The sequence below is a fragment of the Oncorhynchus mykiss genome, chromosome Y, assembly GCF_013265735.2.
Source record: "Oncorhynchus mykiss isolate Arlee chromosome Y, USDA_OmykA_1.1, whole genome shotgun sequence".
NCBI lineage: Eukaryota > Metazoa > Chordata > Actinopteri > Salmoniformes > Salmonidae > Oncorhynchus > Oncorhynchus mykiss.
In genome coordinates this window covers 8,173,842-8,201,555 of record NC_048593.1, presented here as the reverse complement: position 1 = coordinate 8,201,555, position 27,714 = coordinate 8,173,842, and the positions used below count along the sequence as shown (strand labels likewise).

The window sequence follows — 27,714 nt, the reverse complement described above, 5'->3', positions numbered from 1 at the left end:
TGTAATTGGCAAATCTAAACAGGATGGCTTTCAAAGTTCCCCATAAGTGGCTGTATATTGGCCATTGTTTGGAGTGCAGTCTACTTGTTCCAGATTGGTTATGGGATCTTCCCATGAGAAATCTTTTATGCCCCTAGCTGTCTGAGTGGATCATTACGGACAGGAAATGTATTAAAAAAAAAACTCACAGTTACATCAGATCTTTTCATGGCACTAGTTTATTCAGTACGACTTCTCTTAAAAGTAGAGTAGTTTAAAATTACCATCGCAAGGCCCAGAGCATACATCAACCTTCCAATTTAAGTTTTCAGCATGGCTCTAAGTACAAGTACCTCTAGAGTATGGACATGCTTCCCTTATCGTCAGGTCCTGTAGTTTTGCCCTGGTTGAAGTTCTATTGGGGGAACTTGAGGGTTGTATTCATCAGAGCACACTATCAACATTAAGAATTTGACTTATGTACAATGACAGCTGACACAGGCCAATTGTGCACTGTCCTATGGGACTCCAACCAGGTTGCCTAGTGACCCTCCCCTCCAGCACAGATGCTGCGCCACTCAGGAGCACAGTGTACCTGACTAGATGTAACAGTAAACAAATCCAGGACATGCCAGGCAAAAACAAGGTGGCTGGCTGTGCGTATAATGCTAATGTCCAACTACTTAGCATAACTGCCACCTAGCTAACATTGGACTCAAATTGAAATTTGTAACATGAAATAGATGGACATCCACAAATTAATGTTAGGTCTACCCGAGTCAAGTTCTCTAATGAATATGACCCAGGTCTGAGCCAGGATCCTAGTATCTCTGTGGTCCTCAGGAGTACTGTGTGTTGGAGATGGTCTTCCACAGCAGGGTCTTGAGGTTGTTGAGGACCAGTGAGTGGTGCACCTCCATCTGGCTGGCCAGGCTGCTGAGCGTCACACAGGTGCTGAGCTGCTTCTCCAGGTCTGTACGGAGGTCCTGGGGCGCCCCGAACAGCAGGTAGTCTTGTAGCAGCACACACACCTTGGCCAGGTTGGGCTGGACCACTTCCGTGTTACACTGCTTCACCAACCGATCGCAGGTGGCCGTGCAGTCACTCCCGAAGGTGCAGTCAGCGTTGGTCTCGCAGTGACGCCCCCGCAGGAACTCCCGGACTGCCGTCTCAGACGCCACACTGCGCAGGTCGGCCATCTTGCAGTCGTACTTGAAGTTGTAGCCCACATGGCGCGGGCTGGCATCACACATCAGGAAGCTGCCATATGCCCCGTGGAACACCTGTTGATAATGTGGTATGTAATTAGTTAACTATGAATCACACATTAACTGACCTTTTTCTAATCCCAATGATTGTATTTGGTCCCTGTAATTGTCTGTCCTTTGTCTATGTTTTATGCATGCACACAGCTGCAAAACAAAATGTCATGGGGATAATAGAGTGGTCGCATCCGAATACCTATTCTAAATAGTAGACCGTTTGAGTATGTGAAAATCGAGTATACTTGCCAGATGTCATACTGATTTCGGCTATGACAACAGTTGATCAATAAGATATGGGGATGCGCTACTGAAATAATCGAATAACGGGAAACAACGCAATTGCGCAATACCAGTATGCGAAAATAGAAAGCTTCATAGTATGTGAATTTTTGAAAATGGAGTATGGTTTAAATGCCCGGATGTATACTCATTTCGGCTCTTCATCTGGTAAAATAAACTCAGCAAAACAAGAAACGTCTCATTCAGGACCCTGTCTTTCAAAGATAATTTGTAAAAATCCAAATAACTTCACAGATCTTCATTGGAAAGGGTTTAAACACTTCCCTTGCTTGTTCGATGAACCATAAACAATGAACATGCACCTGTGGAAAAGTCGTTAAGACATTAACAGCTTACGGAAGGTAGGCAAATAAGGTCACAGTTATGACAACTTAGGACACTAAAGAGGCCTTTCTACTGACTGTCTGGGGTGGTGTGTCACAGCATCATCGTACTGAGCTTGTTGTCATTGCATGCAATCTCAACGCTGTGCGTTACAGGGAAGACATCCTCCTCCCTCATGTGGTACCCTTCCTGCAGGCTCATCCTGACATGACCCTCCGGCATGACAATGCCACCAGCCATACTGCTCGTTCTGTGCGTGATTCCCTGCAAGACCGGAATGTCAGTGTTCTGCCATGGCCAGCGATGAGCCCAGATCTCAATCCCATTGAGCATGTCTGGGACCTGTTGGATCGGAGGGTGAGGGCTAGGGCCATTCCTCCCAGAAATGTCCGGGAACTTGCAGGTGCCTTGGTGGAAGAGTGGGGTAACATCTCACATCAAGAACTGGCAAATCTGGTGCAGTCCATGAGGAGGAGCACTGCAGTACTTAGTATCTGGTGTGGCCACCAGTTGCATTGACTGTTACCCCCCCCTTGTTCAGGGACACATTATTACATTTCTGTTAGTCACATGTCTGTGGAACTTGTTCAGTTTGTCTCAGTTGTTCAATCTTATGTTCCTACAAATATTTACACATGTTAAGTTTGCTGAAAATAAACGCAGTTGACAGTGAGAGAACGGCTCTTTTTTGCTGAGTTTATGATGCATTGGAAGAGGTGGACTGTGAATTATTGGCGCTGATTCTCTTCAAGTAGCCAAACAACAAAACTAGGCTACTTAATTGGGAAGCTTCTACGGTGGTGTTCAAATGTAAGTGAAGTCGTTTTTGTTCTGCTTTAAAAAATCATCATGAGTATTGCATCCTAGGCAACATCTTTGAAAAGTCTTTAAAAATGTTTCATCCATAGTGGATTCTGTCCTCTCATTTAAGTGTTTCTTGGCCTTTGTCATAGCTTTTAAACTAAACACTAAACCATCTTTTGATTTCTGAATGTGTTGGCACTGGGCACTCAGGATGTGGCTTCCTTATTGATGTCATGTTAATCAGGCCTTTTGATTTGAACATATGGATTGTTTTTGCTTTGTAGGCTACTTATACTGAACAAAAATATAAAAACGCAGCATGCAACAATTTCAAAGACTTTACTTACTTAGTCATATAAGGAAATGTCAATTTAAATAAGTTCATTAGGCCCTAATCTATGGATTACAGATATGTGACCCGTTTCAGGAAAGTAGAGGGTCACTTGTATGCCATCTGTAAATACAATTGTCAAATTAAGCCACAGAAAAAGTGAGCAACCTTCCCGCTAACCATGATTGGCTGAGATAATGAGTGGGCTGGACATGCTGAGAGAGGAGTTTGGATTGGTCTGCCATTATAGCACACTTCTTTTTGAGCTGGTCAGTATGTGTAGGTAATCATGTCTTAAAGAGGCTTTTTATGAAATGTATCGGGTAGTAAAACAAAAGACTCCATGCAAGTATCAATTTCAATAAAATGTCACTGCAACAACTATTTCAGAGCACTCTCGTCAGTGTGCCAGAGCGCAGAAAAAATGATGAATTTACGAAGACTATCGCTGGTGTCAGTAAATGTTGGCAAAAAAAAGCGTAATTCAATTGTTGCCAGGAGCACAGTTAGCCACCAACGCTTTGGATGACATGAAAATAGCCTAACCAGCTCTGCTAGGGCGAGTAAAATGGTCAGAGTTTGGATGGGGGCTAAAGCTTAATATGATTCTTATGGCATTGCACACGGTCAGTGTGAACCAGAGTGACTTGACACAACGGGCCATTGATCACAGATATCTTAAAAACAAAAAAAAGTAGGGGCGCGGATCAGAAAACCAGTCAGTATCTGGTGTGACCGCCATTTGCCTCATGCAGCGCGACATCTCCTTAGCATTGAGTTCATCAGGCTGTTGTTTGAGGCCTGTGGAATGTTGTCCCACTCCACTCCAATGGCTGTGCGAAGTTGCTGGATATTGTCAGGAACTGGAACACGCTGTCGTACACGTCGATCCAGAGCATCCCAAACGTGCTCAATGAGTGACATGTCTGGTGAGTATGCAGGCCATGGAAGAACTGCCATTTTCTATGCGACATGGGGCCATGATTTTATCAGGCTGAAACATGATGGCAGCGGATGAATGGCACGACAATAGGGCTCGTCACTTTATCTCTGTGCATTCAAATTGCCATTGATAAAATGCAATTGTGTTAGATGTCCGTAACTTATGCCTGCCCATACTGTAACCCCACCGTTACCAAGGGTCACTCTGTTCATAATGTTCACATCAGCAAATCGCTCGCCCACATGACACCATACACGTTGTCTGCGGTTGTGAGGCTGGTTGGACGTACTGCCACATTTTCTAAAACGACGGAGGCGGATTATGGTAGAGAAATGAACAATCAATTCTCTAGCAACAGCTCTGGTGGACATTCCTGCAGTCAGCATGCCAAGTGCACACTCCTTCAAAACTTGAGACATTTATGGCATTGTGTTGTGACACAACTTCACATTTTAGAGTGGCCTTTTAATTGTCCCTAGCACAAGGTGCACCTGTGTAATGATCATGCTCTTTATTCAGCCGTGGCATACCTTTTACTAAATGGTACGTGCTAAATAGTATGCAACGTTGAGTACATGGTATGTAATACAGTATATGGGCATTCAGACACGGTCAGTATCTTATCTTTACCTCTTCTATGAACTCCAGCAGGCCGATGGTGATGCGGGCCCTCCGGGGCCACGCCGGGGCCAGCCACTGGTTCATGCTGGAGCTTAGGGCCTCCGGGACTAACGCTTGCAGGTAGCTGGGGACCTCCAGCCTGTAGAGGGAGCTGTGAATTGAATGTTATTTTGGGTAAAAAAAATAAATAATTGACACACACACACACACACAGACACACTACCAGTCAAAAGTTTGGACACACCTACTCATTCAAGGGTTTTTCTTTATTTTTACCATTTTCATAATTGTAGAATACTGAAGACATCAAAACTATGAAATAACACATATGGAATCATGTGGTAACCCCCCCAAATAAGTGTTAAATCAAAATATATTTTATATTTGAGAAACTTCAAAGTAGCCACCCTTGGACTGACGGCCTTGCACACTTTTCGAATTATCTCAAACAGTTTCATGAGGTAGTCACCTGAAATGCACTTGAAATAAGATAACATATTTACAATGACAGCCTAGGAACAGGGGGTTAACTGCCTTGTTCAGGGGCACAACGGATTTTTACCTTGTCAGCTCGGGATTCGATCCAACAACCTTTCGGTTGCTGGCCCAACGCTCAAACTACTAGGCTACCTACCGGGTGGTATACAGAAGATAGCCCTATTTGGTAAAATACCAAGTCCATATTATGGCAAGAACAGCTCAAATAAGCAAAGATAAACAACAGTCCATTACTTTAAGACATGAAGGTCAGTCAATACGGAACATTTCAAGAACTTTGAAGGTTTCCTCAAGTGCAGTTGCAAAAACCATCAAGCGCTATGATGAAAGTGGCTCTCATGAGGACCGCTACAGGAAAGGAAGACCCAGTGTTACCTCTGCTGCTGAGGATAAGTTCATTAGAGTTACCAGCCTCAGAAATCAGCAATTAACTGCACCTCAGATTGCAGCCCAAATGCTTCATAGAGTTCAAGTAAAAGACACATCAACATCAACTCTTCAGGGGAGACTGCGTGAAATCAGGCCTTCACGGTCAAATTTCTGCAAAGAAACCACTACTAAAGGACACCAATAATAAGAAGAGACTTGCTTGGGCCAAGAAACACAAGCAATGGACATTAGACAGGTGGAAATCTGTCCTTTGGTCTGATGAGTCCAAATTTGAGATTTTTGGTTCCAACCGCCGTGTCTCTGTGAGACGCAGAGTTGGTGAACGGATGATCTCTGCTACACTCGCAATAACATCTGCTAACCATGTGTATGTGAACAATAACATCTGCTAACCATGTGTATGTGAACAATAACATCTGCTAACCATGTGTATGTGAGCAATAACATCTGCTAACCATGTGTATGTGACCAATAACATCTGCTAACCATGTGTATGTGACATCTGCTAACCATGTGTATGTGACCAATAACATCTGCTATCCATGTGTATGTGACCAATAACATCTGCTAACCATGTGTATGTGAACAATAACATCTGCTAACCATGTGTATGTGACCAATAACATCTGCTAACCATGTGTATGTGACCAATAACATCTGCTAACCATGTGTATGTGAACAATAACATCTGCTAACCATGTGTATGTGAACAATAACATCTGATTTTATTTGTGTGGTTCCCACCGTGAAGCATTGGGGAGGTGGTGTGATGTTGTGGGGGTGCTTTGCTGGTGACACTTATTTAGAATTCAAAGCACACTTAACCAGCATGGCTACCACAGCATTCTGCAGCGATGCGGCATCCCATCTGGTTTGCACTTAGTGGGACTATCATTTGTTTTTCGTTTACAAGCAAATGTCAAGTTGGAGGGATGCATGCACATCCTTACACCAAAGCTCTAGCAAGGTAGCTAACTGATGTCGGGACCTTGATAAACTTAGCAGTGAGTTAGTGATGACCATGAAAACACGCAAGTCTGATGGCTATGTTCAACGGGTATATTATTCCTCAGGCTTTATCTAGCTCTATTTGTGATATTGCACCTTGCTAATTTGCTCAGTAATCCATCCTCCGATGACATCGGTGATGTATGTAGACAATAACCATCAGATGACCGTCTGATTACGTGTTTGTTAACTTGTGCGAGCTGCATTTGAAGTCAGAGGATTCTGTATCCACTCCCATGAATGTAAACTAAACCCTTTCTGATTCGAAACGGCGAGTGCAATTTTTTGATGATGCGGCCGGGAAATGGGTCTACATAAACAAGACATGCACTTGATCCCAGAGGATATCACTTGAAAGCATAAATTAAAACATAACATTGGACTGACTTGTTGGTCACAAAGCCAAGAGAAAACCGGAACAATATTTGTTGCATTGTAATAAAGCATTCTGATTCCAAAGTGGTCCTCACCTGTGGCTCACGCGCTCAGTAACGTACAGGTCCCCGCAGAAGCCCAACAGTTTAGGGGTATGCTCCTTCTCCTGCAGAGCCACCATCAGCAAGAACTCGTTAATCTGGAGGAGAGCCCACACAGACTTGGCCTCGGCCAGGGACACCTTGCCGTCCTTGTTGACGTCAGCCAGGGTGATGACACGCCCTACCAAGGTGGTGAGAGAGGGCTGCTCCCCTAGGTTAGACTGCAGGGAGGATGGAGAGAAGAAAATATGAAGTGAGTAAATGTTTACAGGTGACAGTAAAATTTCAAACCTTGCATAGCTAATGTTATACTTTCCGTCAACTACGCAAGCGGGGTAAGTATCAGCCAGTTAAGACTAGAAAACAAGTTTAAATATACACTGAATGTACAAAAATTACAAACACCTTCCTAATATTAAGTTGTACCCCGTTTTGCCCTCAGAACAGCCTCAATTCATCGGGGCATGGACTCGACAAGGTGTCGAAAGCGTTCCACAAGGATGCTGGCCCATGTTGACTCCAATGCTTCCCACAGTTGTGTCAAGTTGGCTGGATATCTTTTGGGTGGTGAACCATTCTTGATACACACGGGAAACTTTTTAGTGTGAAAAACCCGGCAGCATTGCAGTTCTTAACACAAAACGGTGCGCCTGGCACCTACTACCATACCCCGTTCTAAGGCACTTAAATATTTTGTCTTTCCCATTCACTCTCTGAATGACACATATACAATCCTTGTCTCAACTGTCTCAAGGCTTAAAAATCATTGAGCCTGTCTCCTCCCCTTCATCTACACTGACTGAAGTGGATTAAACAAGTGACATCAATAAAGGGATCAGAGCTTTCACCTGGCCAGTCTGTCATAGAAAGAGCAGGTGTTCCTAATGTTTATACACTCATTGTATATAATGCTATGTAAAGAGAGAAACTAAACACGTCACTTTTTAGTTCATTAAGTCATACACACTATAATAAAAACAAGACTGTGGCATGATTGAAATGTGCTGGATTTCTTTCATGTGACTTCCATTAGATAATTGGCAGGGGGTGACACAAATATGATTCGATCTCACTACAGTTGGGTGGAGCCATTGTGCTGAAAATGACTGCTATTTCAGCACCTTGTCTTGTGCTATATTTGACACAGGACTTTAACCCCTAGCTTCTTGCTCTCTCACATCCCCCTACCACCTCCTTCCATCACGCACACTCCATGGGAGAATATCAATTGCATACTCCTCGTGTCCTCTTTCCTCGCCTCCTTCTCAAAACCCATTGGACGAGAAAGCCAGAGGTCCCTATCCTCTGACATTCTCCTCCAATGGGGTTTGAGAATGAGGTGAGAAGAGAGGACACGAGTATGCAATTGAGATTCTCCCTCTACGTCTACTGCCTCCTTCCATCGCACACTAACCCCTCCTCCATCTTTCTTTTCCCATCTCTCTCTCTGGGGAGCCAGCAGTATTCTGACAGCACACACACTAGTAACAAGGTCACTCTGCCCTGCCTTTGTTCATTTCCAGCACCAGCTACATGAAGCCTGTCTACAGAGGAACCGTCCCTCAGAGAGACTCAGCGTCACAGTGATTATCAGTTACCATGTTATGTTAGTTTCCGACTCAATATACTGTATCAACATGCCCTAATTTCCCTCCGCCACAAGGTCAAACTAATTTCCAATTATGGTCCTCACCTCACTTTTCTATTATAGCAATGCGTAAGTTACAGTACATTTTTAAAATCTGTAAAATTCCTCATAATACTACAAGTAGCATTATTTTGTGTGATAGTATTGTATTGAAATGTGCCTGTCTGTAATACTTCCTGTACTGCCTGACCAAAAAACACCAGTTCTGTTGTGGAAAGTTATATCTAATCAAACTGTGAGGACTGAGATGAAGGGAAATGAAGGGAAATGAGCAGCCAGACCTTCAGAAAGCTGTGCAGCATCTCTCTGAACTCGTCCATGGAAGTCCCGCGGGTGGGCTTGTCAAACAGGGTCATTTCCTGTCTCAGTACAGAGTCAGGAGCACCGTCTCCCTTCAGAGGCTCCTCCAGACCACACTTAATGACCACAGGCCTCTCCTTCCACACACCACTGTACACCTACAAACACAGATTTTTTTTCTTCATTTTTAAATGTAATCTTTATTTAACCAGGCAAGTCAGTTAATGAACAAATTCTTATTTTCAATTACAGCCTAGGGGTTAACTGCCTTGTTCAGGGGCAGAACGAGATTTTTACCCTGTCAGCTTGGGGATTCGATCGGTTACAAGTCCAACGCGCTAACCACTAGGCTACCTGCCGCCCCAGATAGACAGTCATTAGGTAGAGTAGGTAGTGTGTGTGGTTTTGTCAAGTGGTATGCGTGCATGTGTATGTTTACTGAAATATACTCCAGCTACCTTTACATCAGCTGTCAAGTCTGGCGAGCAAGATTAGCCGGTGTAAGGTGGTTGTACCTTGTGAGGTGTGGTTGGCAGCTGGTAGGGCTGTGTGTGCATATTACCTGATGTGTGTGTGTTACCTACCTGGTGTGTGGAGGAGGTGGACATACATCGCTGCAGGGTCAGAGTCCTTTCCTCACATAGGGCCTTGCAGGACGACCCTGAGACAATGCCGCTTCTGTAGTGGTCACACTGTCACAGACAGACATGAAACCAGAAATACATTTATCATCAGGAAGAGGACCCAAGGATCCTACAATCTCGTGCTCATATGTACTATGGCCCAAATCCCAACCGCATGCAAATCATGTATACTGTAGATGTCAATTGGGAATTTCAAGATTCCCACATGGATGTAAAGTTAGGATTTTTTTATTTTCACCCCGTGAGATTCTCTGTTCTAGTGAGTTATGGATGGGTTAGCTGTGCTTCCATGGGGCAGAAGCCAGTGTGCTTTTGTGATTCTGAATGGCCTGATTGCTAGCAAGAATGACAACTGGGGGAATCGTAAGTGGCTCGTTTCAGCTCATTTCTTCTTGTTCTTGATACCATGTCTATTTACTATTTACCAAGGCTGTTCATCTGTATTTTTTGCAGCTGTCCATTTACCACCACAAACCGATGCTGACACTAAGACCACACTCAATGAGCTGTATAGGGCCATAAGCAAACAAGAAAATGCTCATCCAGAGGCGGCGCGCCTAGCGCCCGGTGATTTTAATGAAGGGAAACTGAAATCTGTTTTACCTCATTTTACCAGCATGTCACCTGTGCAACTAAAAAGGGATAAAAACTGTAGATCACCTTTACTCCACAGACAGAGACCCATACAGAGGGCCATAACTCTATCCTCCAGTGACGCGCTCAATACGCAAGTGGTCCAATGAAGTGGACGCTGAGCTACAGGACTGGAATATGTTCAGGGATTAATCCGATGGCATTGAGGAGTTCACATCAGTTACCGGCTTCATTAATAAGTGCATCGACGATGTTGTCCCCACAGTGACCATGTACAGTGGCTTGCAAAAGTATCCACCACCCTTGGCATTTTTCCTATTTTGTTGCCTTACACCCTGGAATTAAAATTGATTTTGGGGGGGGGTTTGTATCATTTGATTTACCCAACATGCAACATATTTTTTAGAATGAATAAGACAAAAAAAGCTCAACTTCAAGTTGGTTGGGTTCCGCTGATGTACAGCAATCTTTAAGTCATACCACAGATGCTCAATTGGATTGAGGTCTGACCTTTGACTAGGCCATTCCAAGACATTTAAAATGTTTCCCCTTAAAGCACTCGAGGGTTGCTTCATCAGTATGCTTAGGGTCATTGTCCTGCTAGAAGGTGAACCTCCGTCCCAGTCTCAAATCTATGAAAGACAAACATATTTCCCTCAAGAATTTCCCTGTATTTAGCTTCATCCATCATTCCTTCAATTATGACCCGTTTCCATGTCCTTGCTGATGAAAAACATCCCCACAGCATGATGCTGCCACCACTATGCTTCACGGATGATCGTCTCAGGGTGATGAGAAGTGTTGGGTTTGCACCAGACATAGCGTTTTCCTTGATGGCCAAAAAGCTCAATTCGAGTCTCATCTGACCAGAGTACATTCTTCCATTTGTTTGAGGAGTCTCCCACAGGCGAACAACAAACAGGTTTGCTTCTTTTTTTTCTGGCCACTCTTCTGTAAAGCCCAGCTCTGTGGAGTGTACGGCTTAAAGTGGTCCTGTGGACAGATACTCCGATCTCCACTGTGGAGCTTTGCAGATCCTTCAGGGTTATCTTTGGTCTCTTTGTTGACTCTGAGTAATGCCCTCCTTGACTGGTCCGTGAGTTTTGGTGGGCAGCCCTCTTGGCAGGTTTGTTGTGGTGCCATATATTTTTTTTATAACCCAACCCAGATCTGTACTTCTCCACAACTTTGTCCCTGACCTGTTTGGAGAGCTCCTTGGTCTTCATAGTGCCATTTGCTTGGTGGTGGCTCTTGCTTAGTGATGTTGCAGACTCTGGTGCCTTTCAGAACAAGTGTATATAGACACAGATCATGTGACAGATCATGTGACACTTAAAGTCCACTTGTGTGCAATCTAATTAATTGTGACTTCTGAAGATAATTGGTTGCACCAGATCTTATTTAGGGGCTTCATAGCAAAGGGGGTGAATACATATGCACGCACCACTTTTCCATTTAATTTGTCTTTTACATTTTTAAACAAGCAATTTTTTTCCCACTTACTTGGGGTCCAACATGTACACTGCGGCATACATGGGCTTCAGGCAGAAGTCTTCATGCTTTTTGATGCATTTCAGAACTGCAGTTTCCTCTGCTTGGAGCAACAGTGAAGTGGGCAGGGCAGTACGGATTTCTTCTCTTTCATCTACAAACAGAGTCTGAACATCAGACAGGATGGCATTGTCTCCATCAATCCATGCAATGGCTACAGGTTTCAGGAGTTTCAGGCTGCTAACCACTCTCTCCCAAATTGCATCAGGAGGATCCTCTTGATGGGGCTGTCCATATCGGCAGACTGTGATCTAGCCATATCTTGGAGAGACTCCTTCCCTCCAGGATACTGTCAAACATGATGACAACACCACCCCAATGGGTGTTGCTGGGCAGCTTCAATGTGGTGCTCTTATTCTTCTCACTTTGCTTGGTGAGGTAGATTGCTGGTATAACTTGATGACCCTTCACATACCTAACCATATCCTTGGCTCTCTTGTAGAGTGTATCTATTGTTTTCAGTACCATGATGTCCTTGAGCAGCAGATTCAATGCATGTGATGTGAGGGTAGGACTCCTCCACTTTAGACCAAGCAGCCTTCATGTTCACAGCATTGTCTGTCACCAGTGCAAATACCTTCTGTGGTTCAAGGTCATTGATGACTGCCTTCAGCTCATCTGCAATGTAGACCAGTGTGTCTGTCCCTTGTGTCTGTGCTCTTGTAGAATACTGGTTGAGGGTGGAGATGATGTAGTTAATTATTCCTTGCCCACGAACATTTCGACCACCCATCAGAGATGATTGCAGTACAGTCTGCTTTCTCTATGATTTGCTTGACCTTACCTTGAACTCTGTTGAACTTTGCATCCAGCAAATGAGTAGATAAATGTCATGTCTGGTTGGAGGGGTGTATGCTGGGTGAAGAACATTCAGAAATCTCTTCCAATATACATTGCCTGTGAGCAGAGGTTAACCAGTTGCATACACAGCTCGAGCAAGACATTCATCAGCATTTCTGACTACGTTCCTCCATTGAGTCAAAACAAATTCTGATTCCAGGAGGACCATGAGCTGTTGCCATCGATAAGGTGTCTGATTAATCATTTTCACCTCATAATAGAGGTAGAAGGACTTATCAGACTGCTTGTTGTGAGCTGTGAGGGAATTTTATGCACATGGCCAGATGATTCTGCATCTTTGTTGCATTCTTCACATATGATTTGGCACAGTATTTGCAAATGTACACAGCTTTTCCTTCTACATTAGCTGCAGTAAAATATCTCCACACATCCGATAGTTCCTGTGACATTTTCCTGTAAAGATTAGAAGAAAAAAAAAGAAATACAATTCCATGTACAGATAAATAGTTAGATTAAAAACTCATTTGTAAGAAATGTTTTAAAATGAAACATGTATGGAAACAGGTGAACTAACACTCAGTTAGCAGGCTCAAGCAAGTTAAAACCCACATGGAAGCAAAAACTAACTTGCAGAAATTGTTAACATGTTAGAAATGATTTAAAACACACTTTGCTGTAGGCTACTATTTACTAGTTAACAAAAAACAAACAGTGTAGTAGTGTGGGTTCAATAGCATCTCATTAGTGTGCAAGATCTTGAGAATCAGCTGTACATATGATGGAAGAATGCACTGTGCATGCAGAGGGTTGCAATTCCATTGAATTGGGGATAGTTTAACCAAAATATGCCACAAGACCTAGAATTGCCTTGTGTATCTCACAAAAAAAGGTTCACAGTTATACGCTAACTTTTTGGATGATTTAAGAAAAATTCCCCAAATTCCCAGGCTTAAAACTTCCCATGGAAAATGTCCAGAAATTTACCGGAACCTTTCTGACCCTTTGCAACCCTAACCACAGCATAACATAGCTGTGGGGTGTGAGATATTCTTGTTTGGGAAACATCCAGGCACCCTGCCAGCCTGGAGCTAACTCCACTGTTCTAAGAGCTAGCTCCAGTAAAAGGAGATCCACCCAAACAGCATGAATCATACCAAACAAAAAGAAAGACTAAAGACCATAGGCTGTGACCTCCTCCACTGTATGGTGGTTGCTATGGTAATTTGACTTCATTTTGCACACTTTGGACTGCGAGCAAACCAATTAAACGAATACTTTAAAAAAAGTCCTTTATCTTCCTTTTTTGGAGGGGGGGGGGGGGTATTTAGGCAGGCCCAGCTACTGTAGTTGTCCTTAATGTCGCAGTAATGTGCAGATTACACTGTGAGTACGCACAAGATTGCCAACACTCTTACACACACACACTGAATCCCAAATTACCCCCTTATCCTCGGCCCTCGCCTCCGCCATATGCACAAGTGTCCACAAAGCTAGGGGAGTCAAAATTAGGGAGGGTGTAGGGGATAATTAGACCCTCCAATAACAACTCAGACCGAGCCAGCAAATCTGCCGGCTCCAGAACAAAATGGAATCCCAGCACTGTGTTATTTTTGAGTTTGCGCAATTTCACACAAAATAAAATGGGAGAAGCGTGCACTTGTTTGTCAGATTGAGACTTCCCATATGTAAAACATGAAACACCTCCCAAATTGTCATGTTATATTTTTTGAAAGTGGAATATGAATTGCATCATTTGCATCATTCAAGTCAAGTAGCCCAACCTGCCGGACGATGGCGCTATTATTCCTTCTACGTCGTTTGTCATCTGCATCTAACCGGAATGTATGCAGCCAGCTATACATGTGTCCCCTGGTGACAGGCTCGTGCATAAAACATCTTGCATTCAGGCTGCAAGGGTGTCAATTTCCTCCTTAACTAGCTTTATTGGCAAGCCACCGAACAAAAAAACATGTGTACTGTCTTAATAAAAAAATAGAAATCCACCACCATGCTAAAGTGGCTAATGCTACTTCCCGATGTTGCACACGGGGTTGAGCCAGGGGTAAACAATAAGACTGCTGCAACCGGATTGGTTGAACATCCGGAAGTACCATTAGCCACTCTAGCATTTTGGTGGAAAATTGTGCTTTTATGAAGACCGTATGCTTATTTTTCCTTATTTAAAAAAATGCCCGCTTGCCATATTCGCGGAGGATGTTTTATGTACAAGACAGTATTTGATAGCTGGAAAATTAAGCTTATTGATCACACCCAAACTGGCCCTTTTCATTTATAGGATTCACATAATATTCAACAAATATAGTACCCAGGTGAGAAAGGCACTTAAACCCTAATTGCTCCAGTAAGTCGCTCTACATAAGAGCATCTGCTTAATGATTCAAATGTAAATGTACTTACAACTGCTGTGGTTTGCTTGTTCACCAGGGATGGTCTAACTAACTGATTTGCTTTCACGGAGGACTGGCTTGAATGAGGATGACCCCAACTTATTTTCATCATGAGAAAAAGCTATTGGTTTTCTGCTCAATGTTGGGTAGAGGTGTCCATTTAATAAAACACAAGAGACCAGCAAAATTATAAAAGGACGTGGCAAAAGCAGAAACAGCGGCATATAGTGAGCAAAACCTAGTACTTCCACACTAATATATGGTAAATAATGCATGTGACTTCAATGGCTAATTTCTCTGAACAGTGAAAAAACTACATATTCACAGGGAATACATTACAAAGGATGAAGAAGAAATACTCCTTGCCACTGCACCACACTACTTTGTGTAACGTTCCCTTGTGTAAACTTCGATCTAATATCATTTGGGGTGGGATTAGAGTGGGGTATGGAGGGTCCGTGGTTGGCTTTTGAGCATTTTATTGGATTCCGCATGTCTTACTCATTGATAGGAAGAATTATGTTCCAAATCGGATGTCAGGTACTATATTTATTGAAGATTATATTAACCTTATAAATTAAAATGGCCAATTTGGGTGCAATTAGATTTATTTCGCAGAGATCAAATTACATTGTATTCTAACACTATGTTGTTGCAGTCAGAATACTAATGTCAATGTTTCTAACTACAGAAACAAACTCAGCACAATCTGAGATGGTGGGGGTCGAAATCTTTTTTGTGCTTTGAGGCAGAACAATCCTCCTTCCCTTCCTCTCATCTCTCCTTGTTTCTTCTCTCAGACGCGGTTTTCAATGTCTTGTATGTCCCGAGAGAGCCGGCCTTCCTCTCGCGGCACAAAGAAGAATTGGGCACAACAGTGCTGCTGTATTCATCACAATACAAAGATAGAGAAACCAAAACAGGACCACCCTCAGGCTGTCCATTAATCTTCACACTTAGTCTCTTTTTCTCTCATGATCCTTTACTACTTCAATATGTGTGCGCTGACAGCTGAGCAACAAACACAAGCACTCCCAACCACTTCTGAGAGCCTTCAGAAAGAATTCACACCCCTTGACTTTCCATAATTCGTTGTATTACAGAGTGATTTTTTGGGGGTCACTGGCCGACACAATACCCCATATAACAAGGTGGAATTATGTTAACCAAAGATTTTTTTTATATGAAAAATTAAATGCTGAAATGTCTTGAGTCAATAAGTATTCAACCCCTTTGTTATGGCCTAAATAAGTCATTATTTGCTTAAAAATGACATATGTTGCATGGACTCACTGTGTGCAATAAGTGTTTAACATGATTTTTGAACAACTCTCTCATCTCTGTACCCCACACATACAATTATCTGTAATTATCTGATTCAACCAGAAAGACCAGGGAGGTTTTCCAATGCCTCATACAAAAGGGCACCTCTTGGTAGATAGGTAAAATAAAATAAAATAGCAGACATTGAATATCCATTGGAGCATAGTGAAGTAATTAATGGATGGCGTATCAATACACCCAGTCACTACCACAATACAGGCGTCCTTCCAAACTCAGTTGCCGGAGTGGAAGGAAACCACTTAGGGATTTCACGATGAGGCCCATGGTGACTTTAAAACAGTTCAAGTTTAATTAATGGCTGTGATAGGAGAAAACTGAGAATGGATCAACAACCTTGTTGGTACTCCACAATACTAACCTAATTGGCAGAATGAAAAGGAAGCATGTACAGAATAAAAATATTCCAAAACATGGATCATGTTTGCAACAAGGCACTAAAGTAATACAACAAAAAAATGTGGCAAAGCATTTTACTTTTTGTCCTGAATACAAAGTGTTATGTTTGGGGTAAATCCAATACATTACTGAGTACCACTCTTGATATTTTCAAGCATAGTGGTGGCTGCATCATGCTACGAGTATACTTGTAATCGTTAAAGACTGGGGAGTTTTTCCACAATAATTTTTTTTTAACACAGGCTAAGCACAGGCAAACCTGGTTCAGAATGAATTCCCCTTTCAGCAGGACAATAACCTAAAGCACAAGGCCAAAAATACACTGGAGTTGCTTACCAAGAAGACAGTGAATGTTCCCGAGTGGCCTAGTTACAGTTTTGACTTCAATTTTCTTGAAAAATCTATGGCGACCTGAAAATGGTTGTCTAGAAATTATCAACACACAATTTGACAGAGCTTGAAGAATTTTGAAAATAATAAACAGGCAAATGTTGCACAATCCAGGTGTGAAAAGCTCTTACCCAGAAAGACTCACAGCTGTAATCACTGTCAAAGGTGCTTCTACAAAGTATTGACTCAGGGGTGTGAATACTTATGTAAATATTTCTGTATTTCATTTCAAATACATTTTCAAACATATCTAAACATGTTTTTACTTTGTCATTGTGGGGTATTGTGTGTAGATGTGTGATTTTTTGTTGTTGATTTAATCCAATTTGAATTCAGGCTGTAAAAACAAAATGTGGAATAAATCAAGGGGTATGAATACTTTCTGAAGGCACTGTAATATTTGGTTATTTCTCATCACTGATTATCAGAGGGAACAATGAAGCTAGAGGAGTCACACTTCTCTTGTGGCCGGGCTATCAGACGAGCCAGAGATACAGGCTACCTCTGAAATGGCATCCTAATCCCTATTTAGTGCACAACATTTGACCCGAGGGAATAGGATGCCATTTCAGACACAGTCACTCTGTTACATCACTGATTTCTCATCCAGTGTTAATTACTCGTCAGGCATTCTGTTAATTACTTTTAACTGGTCCCCATTTGCTACAATATTATAAAAGGAACCATCTTTCCCTCAGCAGCTACTGACACATACAATACAGATTCCCTTTTCCTCTTTAATGCTTTCCATCTGACAGTTTCCGTCGCCATATAAAGGGTGGATGCACCTGTGAATAATCAAAGGGGTGTGTGTGTGTGTGTGTGGACAGTGTTGGGGAGTAACGGATTACAAGAAAACTAATCAGTTACCAGCTAAAATATTGTAATCAGATTACAATATTATATACTTAAAAAATGTGATGTTTACTTTTAAATTCAGAAAGGATGTTTGAGCAAAAATTATTTGACATCTTTCGGTTTTGTCAATGACATTGAAAAAAGGCACAAATTTAAGTTTGTTCTTCCTGAGCGAGTCTGACCACAAATCAGAGACCACTATGATGACACACCAAATGCCATTCATGGTTTGCGGGAAAATAACAGGAATATGCTTTTGTAGGCTACAGGTCCAAGCTATGTCTTTCAATGTTGCGACTGCTGTCGGCATCCAAAGTGAATAACTGCTTGGAAGTAAGGACAACAGCAATGGTACGTAGCCTACAGCTTACTGATGTAAATTATTATTGATATCTAGGCTACATAGTGCCTTATGGACTGGGGTTGTTGTGGATGGCTGTTGACAAATGTATGTGTACTTTACAAATGACGATTGAATTGAAGAAGTTCAAGCTGCCTACCAAATCATTGTTTTGGCAACCAGGGGTGTATTAATTACGGAAACCGTTTATCATTTAAGTGTTCCCTTTATTTTTTGGAGCAGTGTATATACAGAAAAAAACGAGGAAAACAATATTTACAAAGGGAAAGGACGGCTAGAAAAAACACACGTCCGACTGCTACGCCATCTTGGAACTCTGCACTATGTACAATCACTGTGGGGATGATGTCATCGATGCACTTCTTGATGAAGCCAGTGACAGATATGGTGTACTCCTCAATGCCATCGGAAGAATCCTAGAACATATTTCAGTTTGTGATAGCGAAACAGTCCTGTAACTTAGCATCTGCGTCATCTGACCACTTTATTGACTGAGTCACTGGTGCTTCCTGCTTCCTTTTTTGCTTGTAAGCAGGAATCAGGAGGATATAATTATGATCAGATTTGCCAAATGATTGGCGAGGGAGAGCTTTGTACGTGTATCTGTGTGGGGAGTAAAGGTGGATGCACATTTAACATGCTGGTAGAAATGAGGTAAAACGGATTTAAGATTCCCTGCATTAAAGTCCACGGCCACTAGGAGCACAGCCTTTGGATGAGCATTTTCCTGTTTGCTTATGGCCGTTTACAGCTCATTGAGTGCGGTGTTCGTGCCAGCATCGGTTTGTGGTGGTAAATAGATAGCTACGAAAAATATAAATGAACTACAAAAATATAAATGAACTATCTTGGTAACTGGTGTGGTCTACAGCTTATCATGAGATAGTCTACCTCAGGTGAGGAAAACCACGAGACTTCCTTACAATTAGATTTCGTGCAACAGCTGTTTCCAAATACAGTCCACCACCCCTTGTCTTCCCGGAGAACGCTGTTCTGTCTTTCCGATGCAGCATAAACCCCGCCAGCTGTATGTTACTCACGTCGTCGTTCAGCCACGACTTGGTGAAACATAATATATTACAGTTTAATGTCCCGTTGGTAGGATATTCATGATCGTAGTTCGTCTATTTTGTTATCCAATGATTGTACGTTGGCTAATAGGACTGATGGTAGAGGCAGACTACACACTCGCTGTTGGGTCCTTACAAGGAAATTGCTCAATTGCACTGTCTCTCAAGGACAAGACTTGTCAACCTGCTTAAGATGCATTAGAAGTAGAGGTCGACCGATTATGATTTTTCAACGCCGATACCGATTTATTGGAAAACCATAAAGGCCGATACCGATTAATCGGCCGATTTCTATTTATTTGTAATAATGACAATTACAACAATACTGAATGAACACTTATTTTAATATAATACATCAATAAAATCAATTTAGCCTCAAGTAAATAATGAAACGTTCAATTTGGTTTAAATAATGCAAAAACAAAGTGTTGGAGAAGTAAAAGTGCAATATGTTCCATGTAAAGTATGTGCCATGTAAGAAAGCTAACGTTTCAGTGTCTTTAACCCATTGCTTTCTACTACAGATAGTAATACCGTTAGAAAATATTTTTACATTCAAATGTTTAAACTGTCAGATTTCCAGTCATTCCAATTAATTTAATACAACTTGATCTTTAAGAGCAGGGCTTGGAAATATAGATTAGCTAAATTGTTTTATCTGCGCATAACCCCAAAACCAATGCCTAATTAGCCTTATCTTTTGTAGTTATTTGTATTTGTCATTGAGGACTGATTGGGCTCATTGCTTGTAGTTGGAAAAATAAAAACTCTGTTTTTTTTCTTGTTTTGTGCTGTTTGCGTCCATAAGGATACGCCCCTTTAAAAACATGTTTTTTTGCCTAAAATTACATACCCAAATCTAACTGCCTGTAGCTCAGGGCCTGAAGCAAGGATATGCATATTCTTCGTACCATTTGAAAGGAAACATGTTGAACCTTGTGGAAATGTGAAAGGAATGTAGGAGAATATAACAGAATAGATCTGGTAAAAGATGATACAAAGAAAAAACTATCGTTCTTTTGTACCATCATCTTTGAAATGCAAGAGAAAGGCCATAATGTATTATTCCAGCCCAGGTGCAATTTAGATGTTGTCCACTAGATGGCAGCAGTGTGTGCAAAGTTTTAGACTGATCCAATGAATCATTGCATTTCTGTTCAAAATGTTGCATCAGGACTGCCCAAATGTGCCTAATATATTTATTAATAATTTAATGTTCAAAATGATGCACTCTCCTCAAACAGTAGCATTTTATTATTTCATTGTAATATCTACTGTAGATTGGACAGTGCAGTTAGATTAACAAGAATTTAAGATTTCTGCCAACATCAGATATGTCCATTTCCTGGGAAATGTTCTTGTTACTCACAACCTCATGCTAATTGCATTAACGTTAGCTCAACTGTCCTGTGGAAGGGACACCGATCCCGAAGTTAAACCTGCTATGGCAAGGCGATCCCGTAGGGATCCCAGTCTGCACAGCGCGATATCAACCCAGAGTATATTGGACTCCTTTTTCTCTACCACATCTCCGGATTCCTATCGCAAGCTCTGAACCTACACCGGACCATCGCAGCTAGCTAGCTGCAATCCGAGTGGCTACTCCTCGCTAACATATTTGTCCTGAAGCACCAATTAGCCTTGAGCTAGCCTCGAGCTAGGCCTATCTCCAGCTTGCTGAAGAGGTCCACAAGCTAATTATTGGGCTACAATAACTCTTTTGCAAATTGGCCTGGACCCTTCACTGCCGAAACGGAGCCACACGATCCATCACGACTGGTCTGTCAACGTAATCGTCCGAGGTGGTTTCAACAGGCTCTTCCGTTGCGACGTCACCAAAGGCCGATCTGCTATCCCCAGCCCGCTAGCTGTCTGAATCGCTGTGTCTCCAGCTCGCCTAGCGTAGTAGCGACTACCGAATCGGCTCCCTGACTCACCCATTGCTACTCACTAGACCCTATGATCACTCGGCTACACATGCCTCTTCCTAATGTCAATATGCCTTGTCTATTGCTGTTTTGGTTAGTGATTGTCTTATTTGCCTGAGATAAATCTTTTGTCCCACCCCCCACACATGCAGTGACCTCACCTGGCTTAACTGGTGCCTCAAGAGACAAAACCTCTCATCGTCACTCAATGCCAAGGTTTACCTCCACTGTAGTCACATCCTACCATACCCTTGTCTGTACATTATGCCTTGAATCTATTCTTCCACGCCTAGAAATAGTCTCATTTTACTCTCTGTTCCGAACGCACAAGACGACCAGTTCTTATAGCCTTTAGCCGTACCCTTATCCTACTCCTCCTCAAGTGATGTAGAGGTTAACCCAGGCCCTGCAGCCCCCAGCACCATTTCCCAGGCGCTCTCATTTTTTTTTAAACTTCTGTAACCGTAAAAGCCTTGGATTCATGCATGTTAACATCAGAAGACTCCTCCCTAAGTTAGTTTTTTTTCACTGCTTTAGCACACTCCGCCTACCCTGATGTCCTTGTGTCTGAATCCTGGCTTAGGAAGGCCACCAAAAATCCTGAAATTTCCATCCCCAACTACAACATTTTCTGACAAGATAGAACTGCTAAAGGGGGCGGAGTTGCAATCTACTGAAGAGATAGCCTGCAGAGTTCTGTCATACTATCCCGGTCTGTGCCCAAACATTTTGAGCTTCTACTGTTAAAAATCCACCTTTCCAGAAACAAGTCTCTCACCGTTACCGCTTGTTATAGAACCCGCTCAGCCCCCGGCTGTGCCCTGGACAGCATATGTGAATTGATCACCCACCATCAATCTTCAGAGTTCGTACTGTTAGGTGACCTAAACTGGGACATGCTTAACACCCCAGCTGTCCTACAATCTAAGATAGAAGCCCCCAATCTCACAAATTATCAAGGAACCTACCAGGTACAACCCTAAATCCGTAACCATGGGCACCCTCTTAGATGTAATCCTAACCAACTTGACCTCTAAATACACCTCTGCTGTCTTCAACCAGGATCTCAACGATCACTGCCTGCCTGCGTCCGTAATGGGTCCATGGTCAAACGGCCACCCCCATCACTGTCAAACGCTCCCTAAAACACTTCAGCGAGCAGACATTTCTAATCGACCTGGCCCGGGTATCCTGGAAGGACATTGACCTCATCCCGTCAGTAGAGGATGCCTGGTTGCTCTTAAAAGTGCTGTCCTCACCATCTTAAATAAGCATTCCCCATTCAAAAAAATATAGAACTAAGAACAGATATAGCCCTTGGTTCACCCCAGATGTGACTGCCCTTGACCAGCACAAAAAGATCCTGTGGCGTTCTGCATTAGCATCGAATAGCCACCACGATATGCAAGTTTTCAGGAAAGTCAGGAACCAATATACAAAGTCAGTTCAGAAAGCTAAGGCTAGCTTTCAAACAGAAATTTGCATCCTGTAGCACAAACTCCAAAAAGTTCTGGGACACTAAAGTCCATGGAGAATAAGAGCACCTCCTCCCAGCTGCCCACTGCACTGAGGCTAGGAAACACCGTCACCACCGATAAATCTACGATAATCAATCATTTCAATAAGCATTTTTCTACAGCTGCTCATGTTTTCCACCTGGCTACCCCTACCCGGCCAACAGCTCAACACCCCCTGCAGCAACTTGCCCAAGCCCCCCTCCTCACCACCCAAATCCAGACAGCTGATGTTAAGACAGCGCTGCAAAATCTGGATCCCTACAAATCAGCTGGGCTAGACAATCTGGACCCTTTCTAAAATGATCTGCCGAAATTGTTGCCATCCCTATTACTAGCCTGTTCAACCTCTTCCATATCGTCTGAGATTCCCAAAGATTGGAAAGCTGCTGTGGTCATCCCTCTCTTCAAAGGGGGAGACACTCTAGACCTAAACTGTTATAGACCTATAACCATCCTGCCCTGCCTTTCTAAAATCTCTGAAAGCCAAGTTAACAAACAGATCACCGACCATTTCGAATCCCACCGTACCTTCTCTGCTATTCACTCTGGTTTCCGAGCGGGTCATGGGTGCACCTCAGCCACGCTCAAGGTCCTAAACAATATCATAACCGCCATCGATAAAAGACAGTACTGTGCAGCCGTCTTCATCGACGTGGCCAAGGCTTTCGACTCTGTCAATCACCGCATTCTTATCGGCGTCAAATTGGAGGGTCTGTTGTCCAGACCTCTGGCAGTCTCTATGGGGGTGCCACAGGGTTAAATTCTTGGGCTGACTCTTTTCTCTATATATCAATGATGTCGTTCTTGCTGCTGGTGATTGTCTGATCCACCTCGATGCAGATGACACCATTCTGTATACTTCTGGCCCTTCTTTGGACACTTAACAAAACCTCCAAATGAGCTTAAATGCCACACAACACTCCTTCCGTGGCCTCCAACTGCTTTTACATTCGAGTAAATCTAAATGCATGCTCTTCAACCAATTGTTGCCCGCAACCACCCACCCAGCGACATGACTCTGGACGGTTCCAACTTAGAATATGTAGGTATTTGTAGTTGTCCACGTGTCTGATTAGACTGTAAACTCTCCTTCCAGACTCACATTAAGCATCTCCAATCCTCGTAAAACTGAGTATTCTATCGATCCTTAACTTTGGCGATGTCATTTACAAAATAGCCTCCAACACTCTCGTTGGCTGGCCCTCGCTACATATTTGTTGCTAAACCCACTGGCTCCAGGTCATCTATAAGTCGTTGCTAGGTAAAGCCCCGCATTATCTCAGCTCACTGGTCACCATAGCAACACCGATCCGTAGCACGCACTCCAGCAGGTATATTTCACTGGTCATCCCCAAAGCCAACACTTCCTTTGGCCAACCTTTCATTCCAGTTCTCTGCTGCCAATGAAGCTGGAGTCTTATATCTCCCTCTCTAACTGTAAGCATCAGCTGTCAGAGCAGCTTACCGATCACTGTACCTGTACACAGCCAATCTGTAAATAGCGCACCCAACTACCTCATCCCCAGATTGTTAGTTATCTTCTTGCTTCTTTGCACCCCAGTATCTCTACTTGCACATTATCATCTGCATATCTTTCACCACAGTGTTAATGCTAAATTGTAATTATTTTGCCTCTATGGCTCATTTATTGCCTTACCTACCTAATGTTCTACATTTGCACACACTGTACATAGATTTTTTTATTGTGTTATTGACTGTACATTTGTTTATGTGTAACTCTGTGTTGTTTGTGTCGCGCTTTATCTTGGCCAGGTTGCAGTTGTAAATGAGAACTTGTTCTCAACTGGCCTACCTGGTTAAATAAAAAATAAATACAAATAAATAAATAAAAACATACCCCAAACAGAGGCCATGGATTACAGGCAACATTTGTACTAAAGAGTAGTGCTGCCGCTTTCAAGGAGCGGGACTCTAACCCAGACGCTTATAATAAATTCCGCTATGCCCTCTGATGAACCATCAAACAGGAAAAGCATCAATACAGGACTATGATTGAATCGTACTACACCGGCTCCGATGCTCTTCGGGTGTGGCAGGGCTTGCTAAATATTATAGACTACAAAGGGAAGCATAGCCATGAGCTGCCCAGTTACACGAGCCTACCAGACGAGCTAAATGATTTTAGCTTGAGGCAAGCAACACACGCATGCATGAGAGCATCAGCTGTTCCGGACGACTTTGTGATCACGTTCTCCGTAGCCGATGGGAGTAAGACTACTTGCATTGGCAATATTGTAAAAATTTAAGGTTATGTTAGGCTTTAGGGTTAGCAGCGTGGTTAGGGTTAGGTTTCAAATCAGATTTTATAACTTTGTTGCTCTGTCAGATACTAACCTGCGCCTCTTTCGGGGAAAGTAGTCTAAAAGTAACAGAAGGTAATCCAAAAGTTACATTACTGATTCCAATTTTGGACAGGTAACTATTAACTGTAATGGATTACATTTAGAAAGTAAGCTATCCATTCTTGAGCACACTCATACTTACAATGACCATGTGGCAGACATGTCCTCGGCAGAGCTCGGAGTAGGAGGCATACTGCATGTAGAGGACCCAGCTGGCCACCAGGATACCCAACCAGGCCAGCAGCAGGTACTTCACCTTTAACACCGGGAGACGACTCTACATGGGAGAGAGGAAGAGACCATGGTCATTCAGCAGATGCTTTTATCCAAGGCAATTTACAGAAGTGTCAGCATTGTATGTGGCCCACGTGGGAATCAACTTATTGCCAGCAGCATGCTCTAACTTACAGAGCCATTGGCACCTGTATTTACTGTTATCTGTTGTGCCGTGCCAGAGTGGGATATTAACAAAGTACACATTATGTTTAACAGATTCCCTGTTGTTGAACCATCTCATGTGCAAAGAAATCTGCAGCCACCCAAGCCATAGACTGTTCTCTCTGCTTCCGCAAGGCAAGCTGTGTATCAAGTCTGCCACCGACAGGCTCCTTAACATTTTCTACCCCAAGCCATAAGACTGTTAAATAGCTAACAAAATGGCTACACAGACTGAGTTTACCCTATTTTTTTTTTGCACTGTTTTTATGCACACTGACAGGGCCCTACACACTCACTCCAACATAATATGCACATACATTAATAATGGCTCTACACACACGCACTCACATAGAATCATCCTCTACGCTGCTGCTACTCTGTTTATCATGTATCCCGATGGCTCGTCACCTTACACACACCCCCCCCCCCCCCCCATACACACACACACACACTAAATAGGTTACTGAAACTGACTGCCCCTGTATATAGTATGCTTACTTACATTCTCATGTTCCTTATTTGATATTTTTATTTATCGTGTTTTTGTTCTACCTTGTTATTTTTAGTATTACAGTGTTAAAGTTTAGAGCTGTCAAGAAAGGCATTACACTGTACTTAAAAACGTGAAACTAGCCATGCCATTCCTGGCACCATTCTTTTACTCCTCAAACAGCTTGACTGTCATATGAATATGACATATGAACAATAACTTTTGATACATAAGTGAAGTAGGCCTATGTGCAGCCATATGCTCTGGGGGTAGTAACTTGTCTCGATTTTCATGCAACTTGCCAAGCCACCATTCAGTTTCTGCGCCATGACCGCAGCCCAAAACGGAGGCTATATCACTCAAATCTTTCCACATTGATATTTCAATAGCACCTCATTGTCCACAAGTCAAATAACCTGTTTTCACCTTTGTTCAGCCAAAATAAAATTCACACACTGGTTTATGATGTTATTGGGCCTACCTAATTATACAGAGAGAGCTCTTAAATTGGTGATTATCTGATGGCCTAAGGCACAAAAATGCAGCCAACGCAGCCAACTGGTCCCACCTGCAGCCCCTTCGACAGAGGGCAAAACAGCACAAGGTGCACGAGTCTCCGTAAACCTCTGTGCATCATGAGCGATTAGGACGCGCTCGGGCTGGAATGGCAAATCACTGAACCGTATTCCCGTCGAGTCACATCCTTGAGACCAGCATTTCCCGTCTGAGCACAATAAACTGACATCACTCGTTCAACCCCATAGCATTCAGTATTGTGCGCATTTGTCGTGCGATATTTGCATGAGGGGCAAAGATCTTTTGTCAAAATTAAAAACAAAATCATAAACAGTCCAGAGCGACGGCGATGAGTCAAGTCAGCAAGACAGAGGACATCGTTTCATAATCCTATTTAACAAGAACGCCATTATTTTTGCAGAAAATAAAAACCGATCCAAATCGTTCACCCGTCCTTGGGTAAAAATACGAAGTGCAGCGATATTTCGTTCAGATCATGCAGAATGACATTCTGGCCACACGTTTTCAGCTGCCGAGGCGCCATCGACTATGACAGCAAAAAAATCCTGTCCTGATCCTCTATTTCAACAAATAATGTATAACGTTAGATAACCTGTTTTCCAAATGTAGTAGCTTTCTTATATGCTACACCTTCCGACTCCACCGACCAAACCTCGTTCGTTACAGCGCTGTTGTAGCGATTCATGTGAGCGCTATTTTAAAAGGGGAAGTTACAAATCTCATCTTGCTTCGCAGTTTTTAGACCGCCGGTATAAATAGACGCCCCCCCCCCCCCCTTTTTTTATATGAGGAGAAGAGAAAAATCATTTTAAATCACAACTGAATTCAATATGCCCAAAACTGATAGATGCATAAGCAACACTAAATGTATACGGAAATATCTGGGCTCTTGTCCAAAACCATACAATTATATTGTATTTAACTAGGCAAATCAGTTAAGAACAAATTCCTATTTACAATGCCGGCCTAGGAACAGTTGGTTAAGTGCCTTGTTCAGGGGCAGAACGACAGATGTTTACCTTGTCAGCTCAGGGATTCGATTTGGCAACCTTTCGGTTACTGGCACAATGCTCTAACCACTAGGCTACCTGCCGCCCCACTAGTAACCCTAAATATAAATCAGCCATTTACTTCCTG

General features: G+C 42.8%; 1 protein-coding gene across 10 annotated transcripts; it reads right to left on the bottom strand.

Moving 5' to 3' along the window:
* Window positions 1–195: 195 nt before the first annotated feature.
* Window positions 196–27,714, bottom strand: LOC110509587 (divergent protein kinase domain 1B). Of its 10 annotated transcripts, none has more exons than XM_036967438.1 (8): window positions 27,597–27,714; window positions 25,255–25,389; window positions 25,105–25,129; window positions 9,472–9,579; window positions 8,869–9,045; window positions 6,934–7,160; window positions 4,577–4,718; window positions 196–1,262 (listed from the first exon to the last, which is right to left on the bottom strand). In XM_036967438.1, exons 2-8 carry the CDS (start codon window positions 25,302–25,304, stop codon window positions 819–821), a joined length of 1,173 nt encoding a protein of 390 aa, XP_036823333.1. In that variant the 5' UTR covers window positions 25,305–25,389; window positions 27,597–27,714; the 3' UTR covers window positions 196–818. The 10 variants fall into 10 exon arrangements, with proteins under 10 accessions (XP_036823333.1, XP_036823334.1, XP_036823332.1 ...); XM_036967439.1 differs by lacking the exon at window positions 27,597–27,714 and adding an exon at window positions 27,170–27,293; XM_036967437.1 differs by lacking the exon at window positions 27,597–27,714 and adding an exon at window positions 26,609–27,282.